Source organism: Lepidochelys olivacea (genome assembly GCF_965140295.1).
Source record: "Lepidochelys olivacea isolate rLepOli2 genome assembly, chromosome: 2".
NCBI classification, from domain to species: domain Eukaryota; kingdom Metazoa; phylum Chordata; order Testudines; family Cheloniidae; genus Lepidochelys; species Lepidochelys olivacea.
Genome location: NC_140412.1, coordinates 113,349,294 through 113,364,580, shown reverse-complemented (window position 1 = coordinate 113,364,580; position 15,287 = coordinate 113,349,294). Strand labels below are relative to the sequence as shown.

The 15,287-nt window shown below is 40.6% G+C and overlaps 1 protein-coding gene across 1 annotated transcript in view; it reads right to left on the bottom strand.

Moving 5' to 3' along the window:
- Nucleotides 1-331: 331 nt before the first annotated feature.
- CAP2 (cyclase associated actin cytoskeleton regulatory protein 2) overlaps nt 332-15,287 on the bottom strand; it is an 87,695-nt gene continuing 72,739 nt past the window's right edge. The window contains exons 8-13 of the mRNA XM_084618262.1: nt 10,237-10,426; nt 9,032-9,207; nt 7,518-7,641; nt 7,213-7,295; nt 4,233-4,373; nt 332-2,413 (exon numbers count right to left, since the gene is read on the bottom strand). Coding sequence (XP_084474388.1) covers nt 2,330-2,413; nt 4,233-4,373; nt 7,213-7,295; nt 7,518-7,641; nt 9,032-9,207; nt 10,237-10,426 — 798 coding nt within the window. The 3' untranslated portion in view covers nt 332-2,329. The remainder of the gene's footprint in view (nt 2,414-4,232; nt 4,374-7,212; nt 7,296-7,517; nt 7,642-9,031; nt 9,208-10,236; nt 10,427-15,287) is intronic.

Below are 15,287 nucleotides of genomic sequence, written 5' to 3'. Positions count from 1 at the left end.
ATGGTCATTTCCAGGACATACCCTACAGCACATACAGGTGCTCCAAAAAGAGAGAGTGATGTTATATATTGCAATTATTTAAAGTAAGGGCCTCTGAAGTTCTGTGGTTGCCACTAAGGCTTTAATTTTGAAACTGCACGTCTGCCCATTATCACTAATATGTTATATCCAAGCTATTCTCTGGGAGGAGGGTGGGTGGGATATGATGTACAAGAGACAGTCGGTCAACTGCAGGGAGTAAGAGCTGCCTCCCCTCATTCAGACCTTTTGAAATGGCATTTAGGAAAATGGATGAAAACACTTAAATGAAGTGCACTCTGAACTCGCTGTATTTAAACCAAGTACAGACTCCTTTTTTTATTTCAGAATAGGTTTACCGTTGAAAAATGCTATGTACTAAAGCCACAACACTATACATACAGATAAAACATCAGATAATAAAACCTTATTGTGTGAGCACTATTGGTTGCAGTACAATCAGATACCTTAAACCTGAAGGAATCGATGTATTCTGAAAAGGTGCAGGAGGCACAATGTATATCCTGTAACTAGCTTTCCAAGCATATAACCATGAATTCACTCTTACAAAGGATTACAAGTGATCAAAAATGTATGCTGAATGTTGAGTACTACACGCTGAAATCGTAAAATGTATAGCACACGCCACCTTAGTGTTGAAAAAGCATGTAAATAAGAACTGTAACATAGAATCAAGGGTCTTAAACAAGAAAGAGTCCCTTTAATTTGGGTTCAGAATTCATATGGAATACATCTATGGCTTTTATTTATGGACATATTTGAAGATTAGTATGCAAATCTTGCAAGTGACTAAAAAAACCAAGCAAAACCCTGGGATTACATCCCCAACAGACAGCTTATACAATAGAATACTTTAGAGAACCAAAATCAGCAAGGAAACCAGTTATAGGGCACCTGACACTTAGCATGTGCCCAAATCATAAAACAACCCTATCTCAGGCTATGTCTACACTACCATGGAAAATCGACCTACGCTACGCAACTCCAGCTACGTGAATAACGTAGCTGCAGTCAACGTACCTTAGGTCAAGTTACTGTGGGGTCTACACTGCGGGGGTGGGGGTGGGGGGATTTCAACAGAAGAAACTCTCCCATCAACTTACCTTACTCTTCTCATTGGTGGTAGAGTACAGGGGTCGACTGCAGAGCGATCTGCTGTTGATTTGGCGGGTCTTCGCTAAATTGACCACCAGTGGATCGATCTCAGAGCAATGATCCTGGATGTAGTGTAGACCAGGGGTTCTCAAACTGGGGGTCGGTCGTGAGGTTATTACATGGGGGGATCGCGAGCTGTCAGCCTCCACCCTAAACCCCGCTTTGCCTCCAGCATTTATAATGGTGTTAAATATAATTAAAAGTGTTTTTAATTTATAAGGGGGGGTCACACTCAGAGGCTTGCTGTGTGAAAAGGGTCACCAGTACAAAAGTTTGAGAACCACTGGTGTAGACCTGCCCTCAATTTTTAGAGCAGGCTGTGCAGTACTGTGTGAAGAAAAACAAAAAAACCCAATTCCTGCCCCCCCAACCCCAAATAAAGGAACACAAAAGAAATCAGAGAAGTGAAAAACCTTCAGATGATATGCTGAACATTAAATAACATTTTCTAGAAGATATTAGGATTAATAATTTACAACCAAAAGGGATACAACAGGTCTGTGTAAACTGAAAGCTGAGGGATACTCTACATATACATATTAGAAAAATGTTTGATTAAAATATCCTGTTTTTATATTCCACTGGCAAAATGTATTGCTGAAAATTGTACTTTTGTGTCTTAAAAATCCCCATGATTATTAGAACAGATCTACAAGAATCACACATTTCCTAAAGGTACATGTTCACCGCATCATACATGAATTGTCTAAAAGGTAAAATAAACATCTTAACGGTTTTAAGATTATTTTTGACTAGCAGAAACATGAAAAGGAATGCACTGAAACATGATTATAACAAAGTATATATATCATGCAATATTTTGGCTTATTGTGTGCAGTGTAATAGCCAATAACGCGAATGGAGTATTTTTTTTAAAAAATCCCTTATGTTCACATGACATCATGTAGAATCAAAACCGTAAATGAACGCAAACTGTGTGGAAACTTTAAAAATATCAGAATGCCTAATAAAAGCGTGCCAGACATGTCATTGTTTCTAGTGTACAGAGCTGCTGTTTGAAGACCTACTACAGCAGTATAAGCTACTGTTACTTCTAGTTCTTTATGTTGCTGTTTTATTTAGGCTGACCTTGGTCTGAGATCGTGGTCAGCGGGTGCTGTATGGCATTAGGAAGTTAACCTACAATCTCTGCAGGTTCAGTGACCAACTTAGATCCATCCCATGCTGTCTTAAACTGTTCAGGAACAGGAAATTCTTTCTGGTAAATGGAAAGAGCAACAATGATTGTTAGATAAACAGTGGATATCTTATAAAAACTGATGGAATACTATTAGTGCTGCATGATTGACAAGGCATTTATAACTCAGACATGCCTGGATTACAAAGAGGCCTTCTTCATTACGCGCAGGAAACTGTTTCAATGTCACACAGAAAACAAGCTCATTATTACCATAATTCACTTAGCTTTGTTCATGTGCTAGTTTGTAACAGCCCCCTTTCCTCATTATTTGGGCAAACTACATCAATATAACTTGTTTCAAAAAAGACTATGGACTCCATTAGCAGGCAGTCAAGCTAACTGGATGGGAATGTAGAAAAGAAAACTTGGTAAATACCAGTAAACTTGGTAAGGTAGTAACAAGACTAACAGGAATTTTAAAGAGAAAAGTGATATCCTACAGAGCAAAACCCATGGTCAATCCCCAGAATTTGGTGGCAGATGTAATCTCAGATCTCAAGATAATTGTTCACCAGTCTTAGGTGGATGAACAAAGGTGCATGTTAACAAAAACACTGTCACATTACCACTTTAACAGTGAAGCATTCCAAAAGACACACTATGTACAGTCAATATTGCAGGACTTCACGGGAGTCCTTAGCTCATTCAGTGTGCACCTGTGAACTCTGCTGGATCCCTGGCCTCAGGTGCTGCACACCTTGTAGGGTAAAAATTGTATGATGCTCCTAAGATGTGGAAGAGAGGGCTCCTTTCCTCAGACCCTGCAGTAGACTTATATTTTCTTAAATGACTAGTGATTTTGGGTACCCAGCTCGAGACATGTTCAAAGGGGCCTGATTTTCAGAAAGTGCTTAGCAACCGTCCTCTGAAAATGAGGCCCTTTTAAGGTGTTGGAAGTTGGGCACCCAGGACCACTAATCACTGCTGAACATTTAGGCTTTTTTTTTTTTTAATTAACAAAAAACTCGCCAATGAAATTCCCGCACAAAAATATTAAGAGAAAGTTAAGGTAGCCTGGTTAAGCCCTCAGTAAAGTTGCATACACAACTTTAACCCTGCCCCTTTGTGTGTATGTATTACAACACAGCCTAATTATATGATATCCTGCTACTGTATTGCATGCAGTGAATGAGGAACAGCTTCACAGGAGGTGCTGAGATACTGCAGTCCTAAGTATAGTATGAGAACCTCAGTAGAAGAGTCAGAGCCCTTGCTTCAGGTAACGTGCCCCTTATGTATGAATCAAAAGAAAAGGAGGACTTGTGGCACCTTAGAGACTAACCAATTTATTTGAGCATGAGCTTTCGTGAGCTACAGCTCACTTCATCGGATGCTTTCCTGGACTCTGTCTGGCATGCGCAGAAAGTACTACAAGAAACTATACACGTACCAAAAGCTTGTATTTAAAAATACACTGTATTATTTGAGAATTAATATGTGATGATGTTGACCTTAACACTGGCATTTCTTGACCTTTGAGTTGATGTTCTTATAATATGTGGCAGGAAACTGAAGTTAGAAATCTGTTTCACACAGGCCAGAGACTAAAGTGACATAGGAGACACTGAATTATTTTCCATCACAACGGAAGGAGATAACGGCTCTTTTAATGTACGGAATTACTTTGCACCCCAGGAAAAGGTGTTCTTTGATGGATTGTAGCTGAGACTATTGGTATATGAAAGAGGATTTATTTCTGTGGTTTGAATCAGACCTTGCTGGGGGGGGGGGGGAATTGTGGCACTTTAACTCCTACTTGCCTCGTAATATGAAAGGCTAATCACTACACAGATTAAAAGAGGGAGAAAAACTGAGTCTTTAAAAATATTCCACTTACGTAATCTCCATTTAGGGGGATGAGAATGTTCATTTCAGATGACTTGGCACTCACAATCTCACAGTCTAATGAATCTTCACTGAGGTATATGTGGCAGCCTTCTGTCTTGTTAATCGAAATGGTTGGCACTTTCCCCATCACCTGAAGAACAATAAATGTACCTAATACCAAATGCCACTGCGTCAGTGAAAGTAACAGTTAATAACAAAAACCCTATCCACCTGCTGAGCCTAGCTTTGGCCACCAAACTCTGATGTATGGCAGCGGCATTTACATTTGGGGATTTAAACAGACTGGCATGGACCAATTAATGGATGGTGGGAAGGCTGCTACTGTTTAACTATATTAAATGTTATTTTCTAGCCCTGAAGTTCTAAAACATCAACTTTTAAACAACAAGCCTCTCACTCCCACACACATACACACGGTCTCCACCCCTTGGCCCTCTTTACCAAAGGGGATAAGATGATGGGATCCACACACACTCCCACCAGTACTAGTGCATAACTTGCATGTACATCAGTGGGACTTATGGGGAAACAGATCCCCCCCACACACAGAGTGACTGACTGCAAATAATGACAGGTTTCAGAGGAGCAGCCGTGTTAGTCTGTATTCGCAAAAAGAAAAGGAGGACTTGTGGCACCTTAGAGACTAACCCATTTATTTGAGCATGAGCTTTCGTGAGCTACAGAAAGCTCACGAAAGCTAATGCTCAAATAAATGTGTTAGTCTCTAAGGGGCCACAAGTCCTCCTTTTCTGACTGCAAATACTCCTTCACTAGAGAGATGATCCACAAGTTTCTGCTTAAAACATTCTGCAGCCTGACGGGTCTCTGAGGTACTGCAGCACATAATAAAAAAAGGATTTTTTTTTCTTCCCCTGCCAGCAATGGTACAGCTCTAAAAGTGTATTGAAATTGATTACAATTTAAATTAAACAGACATTTCTTTAAGTCAGGTTGAAAGCAAGTGCAAGATTTACTTGAGGCGAGAAGAGGAAATGAGCCAGCTCCTCTTTGCATCTGTGGGGCTGTAAACAACTCCACAAGGCAAAGTGGTTGAGTCACTGTTTGTCAGTAAGAATCCCCTTCTCTCCACCCCCTGCCCCGCAAAAAAATAAATAAATAAATAAAAAGCAGTAACTAGAGCCCCATGGTATATGATTGCCAAGATATCAAAAGGACAGAGGTTAATTAGGGTCATAAAACAGCAGCAGCAGGGTATATATATATATATATATTCCCATGTAAATAAAAAGGAGTGTTTTCTCGCATCATTCGCGCGAATACATTTTAGATTCAGTTCCTGAACAACATGCTGATACACACAGCGTGTTCAGCGGCCACGGCCTTGATTCTATAGCTAGTCTGTGCAAGTGGAGCACTTTCTCTAGGTTGACTTTAATGGAGCTCCATTGAGTCGAAAGTATGCTCCTGTATGGATCATATGGTATGCCTGGGGGGGTATTTTATTTGACAAATATTAACCCAGCAGGGAAAATAATCGGTAAATAGTTATACTGGTGGGGGTCAAGAGCCAAGAGCATTGCACTATTATTGCTGTTTATGGCAAGATCTGCTTGGTGAATTCCATTGATCTGTTACATTAACATATCATTCATATGACCAAACCTGCAAAGTGCTGACAGAGTTCAGGTGCTCAGCACCTTGCAGGATCAAACCCTTAGAAAGAAGACAGCAGCCTGCTTCAAGCAGTTGTTGTTCAGCCTGACTCATGCTTTTCTTAAGTGCAAGACCAGCCACGCTATAAGGCACTGAAATCTTATGCAACATTCATGAAGCCTGAATCATCAAAGGCATTTTGATTTTAGCAAATATATTCCCCTTTACTTGAATTTTAACGAGACGTGGTGTTCCTATTCATTGTGTATAGACATTTCAGCTTTGGTGAATAGTTCTAGCGCTAACAATCAAAATCCTCTATTTATTGAAAAAAAGATCACTATTTCTTAAATAATCATGCCCTTTTCTCTCTCCCAACTGCCTCTTTCCCGCAAAAGGAAATGTAGTGATTACCAATAAAATTATTGGTAAATGTTCAGAAGTAGACAAGTAGCTAGTAATAATAGCATTCACTTGTTTAACATTTAAAAGATACAAAATATCTTGCTGTTCCTCTCCCTGTGGTGGCTTTGACCCACATTTCTGAAGCATGGTACAGTATTCCCCATTATTAATGTCACTCACTGTGCTGTATCTGCCCATCTACATGTAAATAGAAGACCCCACTGATTTCAGTGAGGAATGTGAGCCTCGAGACGGATGGCAGGATATGAGCTGATGAGTGTTTCAGCGGTTTTATTTTTTATTGATATTTTAAAGAAAAGCCATTGTTTGCCCTTCTCCCAGCAAAGCTGGAGAAGCCATTTCAATTCCATTCTGTTGCTAACAGGGTAGACTGTCAAGGGCTCAGCACCTAGTACTCAATTAAAGTCATTGGGAGTTAGGTGCCATTTGAAAATCTACCCAAGATCCTCAGTGTGAGAAAATTAGCTGAGCCTCACAACCACCTTCTTGACTTTAGCACCAATTAGGCAAATGAGTGGCACTATGCCATGAAGCTTTGTCAAACTCCGACACTGATGGACCAGGATGCATGGAGTCCAAACCTGGGGACCGTTCATTGAGAGAACCTGACCACCACTCCCCAGAAGTAAAAGTTCCCAGACTATCAGAAAATACCTCTGCTGATCTCAACTACAGCACCAGAACATTAAGGAAAGGTGTTCTCGACAGGAAGCCACGATCAGTGGCACTTGAAAACTCAAAGGCAAAAACAACAGTAACTCTCAATCTTTTTCTAGACAAGTTAGAAGAATTTAGTGCATCTAAAAGGTAATTTTTGGAAATATACATTTTTTTTGTATACTCCAGGGAAGCTGAAATTATCTCTAGTAGTCAAATACCACTTTGAAGTTGTTGGTTCTTTTCTTCTTCTTGTCTAATTGGATGTTTACCTGAATCTGAATATCCCTGGAATTGATCACTTCCACGATACCCACGACGTTGTCAAACACAAGGCCAAACTTTCTGCAGTTGTCTACAAACAAACAAACCCGAAACGAATGAAGGCAAAATAAAAAGATCTTTTTAAAAAAAAAATCACATGACCACATTAAAAACTAAAATGCTTCAATCCTGCAATGACTTACACGTGTGAGTAACTTTACACAGGACTATTCATGTCAATAAAGTTACCTGCATGTGCAAATCTTTCCAGGACTTACTGCCCCAAAGCTCATATGTGAGACTGTCCACTCACCAATTGTAATGGAATTTATTTTTCCTTTCATTTGTAGTGTAGATTTGTTGCATTTAAAAATGTAAGCCACTTGCTTGAGTTCAGTATCAGTAATAACAAGGTCGTTCTTATCCTCTTGGTATTCCTGTTTTAAAAAACGCATATACTGGTTTCACTATCTTTAATAAGGCAGCAATAAGGTAGACTTTAAGCACAACTTATTCCAGACATTGCATCTTCACATAGAAAGAGAATGGGGAGGAAAAAAGATTCTCACTTATCTCAGCCTGTGATAAGTCTAACTGATTGGGTTTATGAGGGCACATATTCAGTGCTGTGTGTGCATGATTTAGAGCTGAAGTGTCTGTGTTGTGAAGATCTTAACACTGACCAAGACCAAAAAATGTTTATTTTGGTACTAGGTTCTTATACACTCAACTATTTAAAACTATCTCAGTGAAGTTGTTGCTTGGTTACCACCCAATTTTAGAACAAGTAGGCACCTTCAGGAATAGAACAAGTTGTTGGTGCGTACTGTTATATAATTCATTAGGGTTAGGTGTGAGCAAGGCAGTATCCAATAAGGAGTAGTGCATGAAGACCTTCCTTTCTATTTGTAAGACACTGAGGGCCCATTTTGCGCACAAGACTTCCAATTGATTTCAATGGGAGAGTTGAGGTATGTAAGCTACACACTGCGTGTCCCAGCATAGTAAAACAGAATTCATAGCAAAATGCTGGTCTACTTAGCATGTACACAGGGGCTCTCCCATGTTTTGCCTTTACTGCACTTTCCTGTCTCAGTGAGAGTACCTGGAATATTCTAACACTAGCATAGCACAACCCATGTAAACAATGGCTGTCCCTCATGCACACTGTGACCCATGCAAACAAGGGCCTATGTAAGCTACCAACTGACTAAATCATGTCTTGTCTTCCCCACCCTTATAAACAACACAACTTTCCATTCAATAAGTTGCATGCACATGCAAAAAACCACACATACCCCCTCCAAAACTAAACGAATCAAGCTATTCCTTCTATGGGCTGGGAAAGAAGATGGAGAACTATTGTTCTTTCTATTTGTAAATACTATGATATTGTGATTATATGAGTATCTAGATAGAGGTGCTCCCACTGGCTAATAAATGAGAACTTCCATTGTGTCACAACAACTATATCTCTCATACGTAAGAATGGCTTGCACAATGGGACCTTACTCAATTGGAGTTCTCTGTGGGTTTCCTTCTGAGGGACTTTTTGACAGAGTTAAGAACTAAAATATTGGTTCTGAATCTTATAAGAGTATGGTCCAGTTCAGGTAAATTCTCATACTATTCTCACCAACAAATGAAAAAGCTGTAAATCTCACAAGAATATTAAGGACTAAGCTGTGACTAGATGGGACAGTGCAGAGCCACTGTGCCCCCAGAGGAGCACTGGAGAGATTGTGCCTCAGGCAGGTACAATCCCTCTGGGGATGTTCCAGACAGAAGTACGTGTGTGTATATATGGGCGATGTGAGCTGAACTTACCACTCTCCATTTCTTTCCCTCTAGTTCTAACAAAGGAGAATGGCTCTGCTGAGGAGAATTTTTGGGAGAAGTGGGACTCGGAGTATGGCTTTTTGTAGGAGAACGAACTGGCAGACCCTGAGCACGTAGATTGGGATTCTTATGGGTCTTCTGGTCATCTGAGACATGTCGTAGCCCTAATAAATAAATAAATAAATAAATAAATAAACAAACAAACAAAGAGGTGTTGATATGACTAAGTCTCTCTCACAGCATTAGGCCCCTAGGGAGGTTAATATTAAAACAGGGAAGAGAATACCATAGCTAGTTTGATTACAATTGTATTAAAATGCCCAACACACTTTTATGCTTCTTTAGGTATTTAGCCAAAAGGGAACTGTCTGGCCTCATACTTTTAAATAAAGGTTCTTTTACTGTGAATGGGCTGGCATTATGTCTTCACAGATAAGCTCAGCAATGTCTATTGGCATCTCTCTGTTCACAAATCTAAAGGTTCACTATATCTGTCATCAGCTGTGCATGCCGCCACTCCATTCATTTTATAGGTTCATCTGTGAAAATTAGATTCTCTAGCTAATCTGATTGTAATGCACCCATCCTCAGAATACCTAGGGCCAAAGACTGAACTTTACTGTACTGTGTATATTTCAACTCAAAACTGTGTACACTAATTAAGACTGTCCTCAGTTTTATTAAGAAAAGCTTAATAGCTTTATTTAGGTGTACTTTTACAACAACATTATACAGTGGTATAGCAATCGGTACCTGCTTATCTAAACCAATGTCTCAGTACAAATCAGTGTATGCAGAAAATGCAGAGTGGACAAATTCTAGTCTCAGTGACATCTGGGCACTGCCACTGAAGTCAACAGGACCCAAAGTGTCAAACTTGGATGCCTATAATAAGGTACCCAAATTCACACTGAGGGATCTAAATAAGTGACAGGAAATTCAAAGGTGCTGAGTACCTATGAGATCCTACTTATTCAATGGGAGCTGCCAGGGCTCAGTATCTCTGAAAATCACGCTATTTATTTGGGTGCCTCAATATGGATTTAGATGCCTAAATTTAGGCTTCCAAGCTTAAAAATATACTGGCTTTGGGCCGTATAGATGTGACTAAAGGGAGAATTTGGCTAAATACATATAGTGGTAGCTAGTATCAGTTGGCTGAAGAGTGACAAGTTGAACTATTTTCCTCTAACCTTTGGTAATTGCCTCTCCCTGGTTAAGCTGGGCAAACAAGGCTGAGCGAGATGTGGTTGCTTCATCCTTTCCACTTTCTGTATCGAAGACAGGAGGAGGTCCTGGGGGCAGCGGTGGAGGTGGGGGTGGTGGGAGGCACTGCCCACTTGTTAGAGTAGACAACACAGATGCTGTTGATGCAGTTGGGCCCTATGTGTGGGAGAGATGGAAAATATGTTTAATACAGTTTTTCAAAAACCCTCTATTATGGAATCTTACTCTTTTCATACTTGAATGCTGCTGGGAGTTGGACTTCGGCCAGCAGTGGGCTTGGGAAAAATTGCTGGCACTAATGAATGAACTTACATATTAAGAAAGATTCATAGTGTAAGGAAGAAAATTTCTTCTTTCCCCAAATATCCAGATAAAATAAACCCCGGAATGATGTACATTCAGTATAGGCCAGACAAATAAAAAAGCATTTCACTCTAATCTCCAGTGAAGATAACACAATGAATAATAGGGTGGAACTTGCCCAGCCAGTTATACATATGCAAAGTGGGCATGAAATGCTACCCTTCAGATTTTGAATATACTTTGCAATGTGGTGTAAGGTTGTGGTGACTCAGGCTGTTAAATTCAACACTATATTTCAGAATTCTGATTTGACTGCTTTTTATTTTTTAAAATTTCTATATGTTTCTAACATAATAGCTCCAGGTGCAGTCATAATACCAGTTATAGACAAATACTGTAATGAGGGACATAGATATAGTGTGAATAAACTAATCTTTCTAGCAATTGGTTTGTATAATCAGCCGTACATGGTATTGGTCTGTTTGAATTATATGTCTATGCCAGTGCATATGAAAAGAAACAGAACAGCTTTATTAGTAAAAAATCAGATTCAGATCTTAGATTTCTAATTTGCCTGACTCACAGGAAAGACAGGAAGGATCAAAGGAATTGGGATTCATTTTTTCTGTCTGACCACTCAGCGAGTGTCACTCTGATTCCAAGAATCCCTCATCTGGACAGCACCTCTGCAGAGGAGGACAAAGACTATATTTTATAGGATCCATTATGGAAGATCAGACGTTTGGAATCTATACCTGAAAACCTCATTGTTTCAGGCATAACTACCACCTAGAAGCAGCAGCCCAGGCTGGTTATATGGAAGTAGCATAAGGCCCTCTGCACCACTTATATCTTACATGGGGGCTGCACAGGCAGGTCGCTAGGAAAATGGATGTATAGGAGGGCCCGGCATCTGTGTGGGTCCAGCACAATCCAATGGGGAAGGCTACAATGGGATGAGGCTGCTGGAAAGGCCATAAGTTCAATGTGAGCAGAGTCCCTGAGTTATTCCAGCCCATAGACTAGAATAGCTGTCAAGAGGGTGAAGGCTAGGCTGGGCTGCACAAAACCTGAGATGGGAAGGTGGATTTTACCTCCACAGCCACTCCACTCCCATAGAGCACAGATCCTTGAGCCTTATGTGGGATGGGTAAATTTCTCCATAGAGAAAACAGAACTTTTTGTTTGGTTTTGGGATCATTTGCCCCCCAGGCTGCAAAACTGCCTCACACCCTATTATGGACCCAGTCTAAAGCCCATTTCAGTCAATGGGAGTCTTTCATTTGAGTTCAGCAGGCTTTGGATCAGGCCCTATAACAACAAGGAAGCATTTTGGCAATTGTATCAGAAGTAAAAAGCATGGCAGTAATTGACAAAAAATATGCTAATATATTCAACCAACAGTACCTCTGTAACGTACTTTCCCACTGTTTCAGTCTGGGGTAAGATCTTTGCATTCAAGTTATGACTCAGGTAGTGAGTAAAGGATCAGAACTCTAAACACTGTAAAACCAGCAGTGTTTTGTATTCCTCCTTCTCCTCCATGGGCTAAGTAAACAATAGAGGTTACAAAAATCATTATATTCCACTACACTCCTAGAATTCATAGCAGCACTCACTGAGCCATCAAAGATTTAATGGTAAATAAGCTGCATTTTCTCTTGTTTCTTACTTTTATGCACATTTAGGTGGCTTGGGAAAGGGAGAAGAGAAAATAACAATCGACTTTGTAACAGAAATCAAGGAAGTTCAAGAGTTAAGTTGAACTTCTGTTGCAAACTTTTTTCCTGTGTGCCAAATTCTTTTCTCAATTACAGCCAAGCAACATAGACAGAATATCAGCAGACAGCAGAGAAATCAATCTGCACAACAGCCTAGAGTACAATCATGGGTTTTGGAAGAAGGCTATAAAAGTTGCTGACGCTGACTAGGAAAGTGTGTAGAACAGTGTTTTTCAACCTTTTTTCATTTGTGGACCCCTAAAAAATTTAGAATGGAGGTGCAGATCCTTTTGGAAATCTTAGACATTCTGTGGACCCCAGGTGAAAACCACTGATCTAGAAAGAAGAGTTACAGCCAAGTAACCCTATAAAAATCAACAGAATAACATGGGTGTATGTGAGAGCAGAATTTGTCTCCATAATTATTGCATAGGAGGAGATTCTCAAAACCTAGTCCCACTTTTTAACCTGTAATGAATTTCAGTCATAATTTAGGCCACTGAGACATCTAAGAACAAATCCAAGGTAATGAGATTGCTGGGGTATAATTCAGGGCTGAGTTTGCTCCATTGTACGTACACATCTCAAGGCATGAGGGACTGAGCTGAAGTTACTAAACACACCCAGTGAACACACCTGGGACAGAATGACGAGAAAAGACAGACCAATTTAAATAATTAGGAGGCATACAGAAACATACTGGTGCTGCTGTCAACTGTCTGCCTCTGTGTGTACTGTGTGTGTGTCTGTCTCTCTCTTTTAACCTGTACAATATTGAGTTGCCCAATTTAGATTAAGTAAATATTCATGCTTCATGAAATTCATTCCATGGAGGAGGACCCATGTGTAGCATAGAGGCTCCTTGGGCAAGGGTCCCCTGTTCTTTTAAAACAAATCTCACCTCAGACCTGACAATCTCACTACATCAAACGCATGTCTTACAGGATATTTAGCCATAAAGAGTAACATGTAAGGTATCTACAGAAAACTTATAACCAGACATGTCAAACCCACAAAAAAATGCAGAAATTGGGCTTGCTTTTGGCTTAATTGACTTGTGAGTTGCTTGTTGGCTAGTTTTTGGCTTGTTGCTTGTTTGGCTTGTAGCTTATTGCAGCTTGTTGCTTCTTTTTTTTGATCGGCTCCTGGCAAGCAGGGGCAAGCAGGGGAGAGAGTCAGGGATGCACAGTGGGCCCACCACAGTCCCAGACTGCATGACAGGGGGTATCTAGTCACATAGTGTGTTGGGGTTCTTAGGGATTGGCTTGTTATGGCCTTGTTTTGAAATGGGATTTGCTTGATTTTCGGCTTATTGTGAAAGTCAGGGTGCTTATTTACCGCATGGAAGTTGGCAACTGTGCTTATAACTTGTCAAGACTCATAATCTTTGCAAGATATATATGGATAATATTTAAGGAATAATGTATTTATATTGAAATTATGCTTTATCGACTTGGAGCAAAAATTAGTCACCAAGGTAGTCTTGGTGATGACCTATTCAAGCAAGAGTTGCCACCCTTCCCTAGTCAACTGGTGAGGTAATGTAAGATTCTATTGTCTACCCTTGCCACATCGCAGAACAGTCAATGGAAAACCATCAAAGACAAATGCCAACAATCAAAACAAAACCACTTGGAGGTGAAAAAGAACATTTTAGCAGGCAGGAGATTGCCCTAGCTATGAATAAAAACAAAACACTGTTTCACTATAACAGAGTGGAGGGAAAGGCGCTCTGTCTGGACCCATTCATTGAGGAAACCCTTTAACAAGGGGGCTTTCATGAACGTTTGGATCCTAGTTCTTGTGAAACCAGCCAGCTCTGCAACAAGCTGAACTTTGGGGGGAAGCCTACTTTGTTGTATATGAAAGGTAACTACTGCTAAGCATAGACCCAGGTTTGTGTTTTACGATTGTTTTGTGTTTGTAACCAGTTGTTTCCATCCTTTTCTCTCACTTCTAGTTAAATCTTTATTCTTTCTTAAATAAACCTACTTTTGTTTTATTGTAAGTGTTCACAAGTGCTGTGTGGTTTTCAGGAGTGGTGGTTTAAGGTAAAACTGGTAAACTGGGGTACCCTGCACCTCTGGGTGCCGAGAATCTGGAATTTCAGTGAGTAGCCAGTGTCTGGGGCTGGATGTCACAAGGGAATGATTCAAAGAGACTCAAGGCTTGGGGCGCACCTATTGTTAACCTGCAAGGTGAAGACAGAGCTGGCATAGCCCAGAGGAGAGTGTTTGAGTGGCTGACAGGCTGGTGGTGTCAGGGAGGTGATACCCAGTTACCAAAGGGAAGACTCCCTCTTGCTGGAGGCAGCGGTAAGAAAGATGACTCACAGTCCTGAGTACCCCGAGAACCATCACACCATGCAAGGCCCTTCATGTTGAGGAAGCCCTGAGATACCTCTTGGCAAGGGGACAGGGAGCAGGCAAGCAGACTAGATGTGCAGGAAAGTCTCTGCATCCCTAGCCTGCCAGGGCAATGGATTTTGTGCTGCTTCCAAATACGCTGGTATGGAGGGCAGTTTTGGAGTGGGCTTGGTTAGGAGGGTCCATTGGATCCATAAATTGCTCTAGTATCTAGGAATGGCTGCATAGGGATCACCGTGGGGCAGCAATCACCATACGAGCTGGAGTAGTAGCTATGTAAGGGGTATTTTATTGGGTGACCTGTCCCTGAATTGGGGTGAATTCCATTCCTGTCCAGTTTCCACTGATTTCCCTTCATAAAGCCCATTTATTTGTGCTTTGCATTGCGTGGTGTGTGTATGTGTGAGCCCCTGGGAATTGAAAAAACAGCACATTATATGCTCACAAAAGTTCATCTTTTTTAATACAGCAGGTGGTTAAAAGGCTTGCTATTTGCAAACAACTCTTTACATTAACTTTGAGCAGATGTCCACAACAATGTATCTTTACACAAAGAGTATTTAAGAGCCATTTGACTAGCGAGGGATGTTATCTGCAAGCCCCTGTCTTCTATTTTCATTTCAGCTG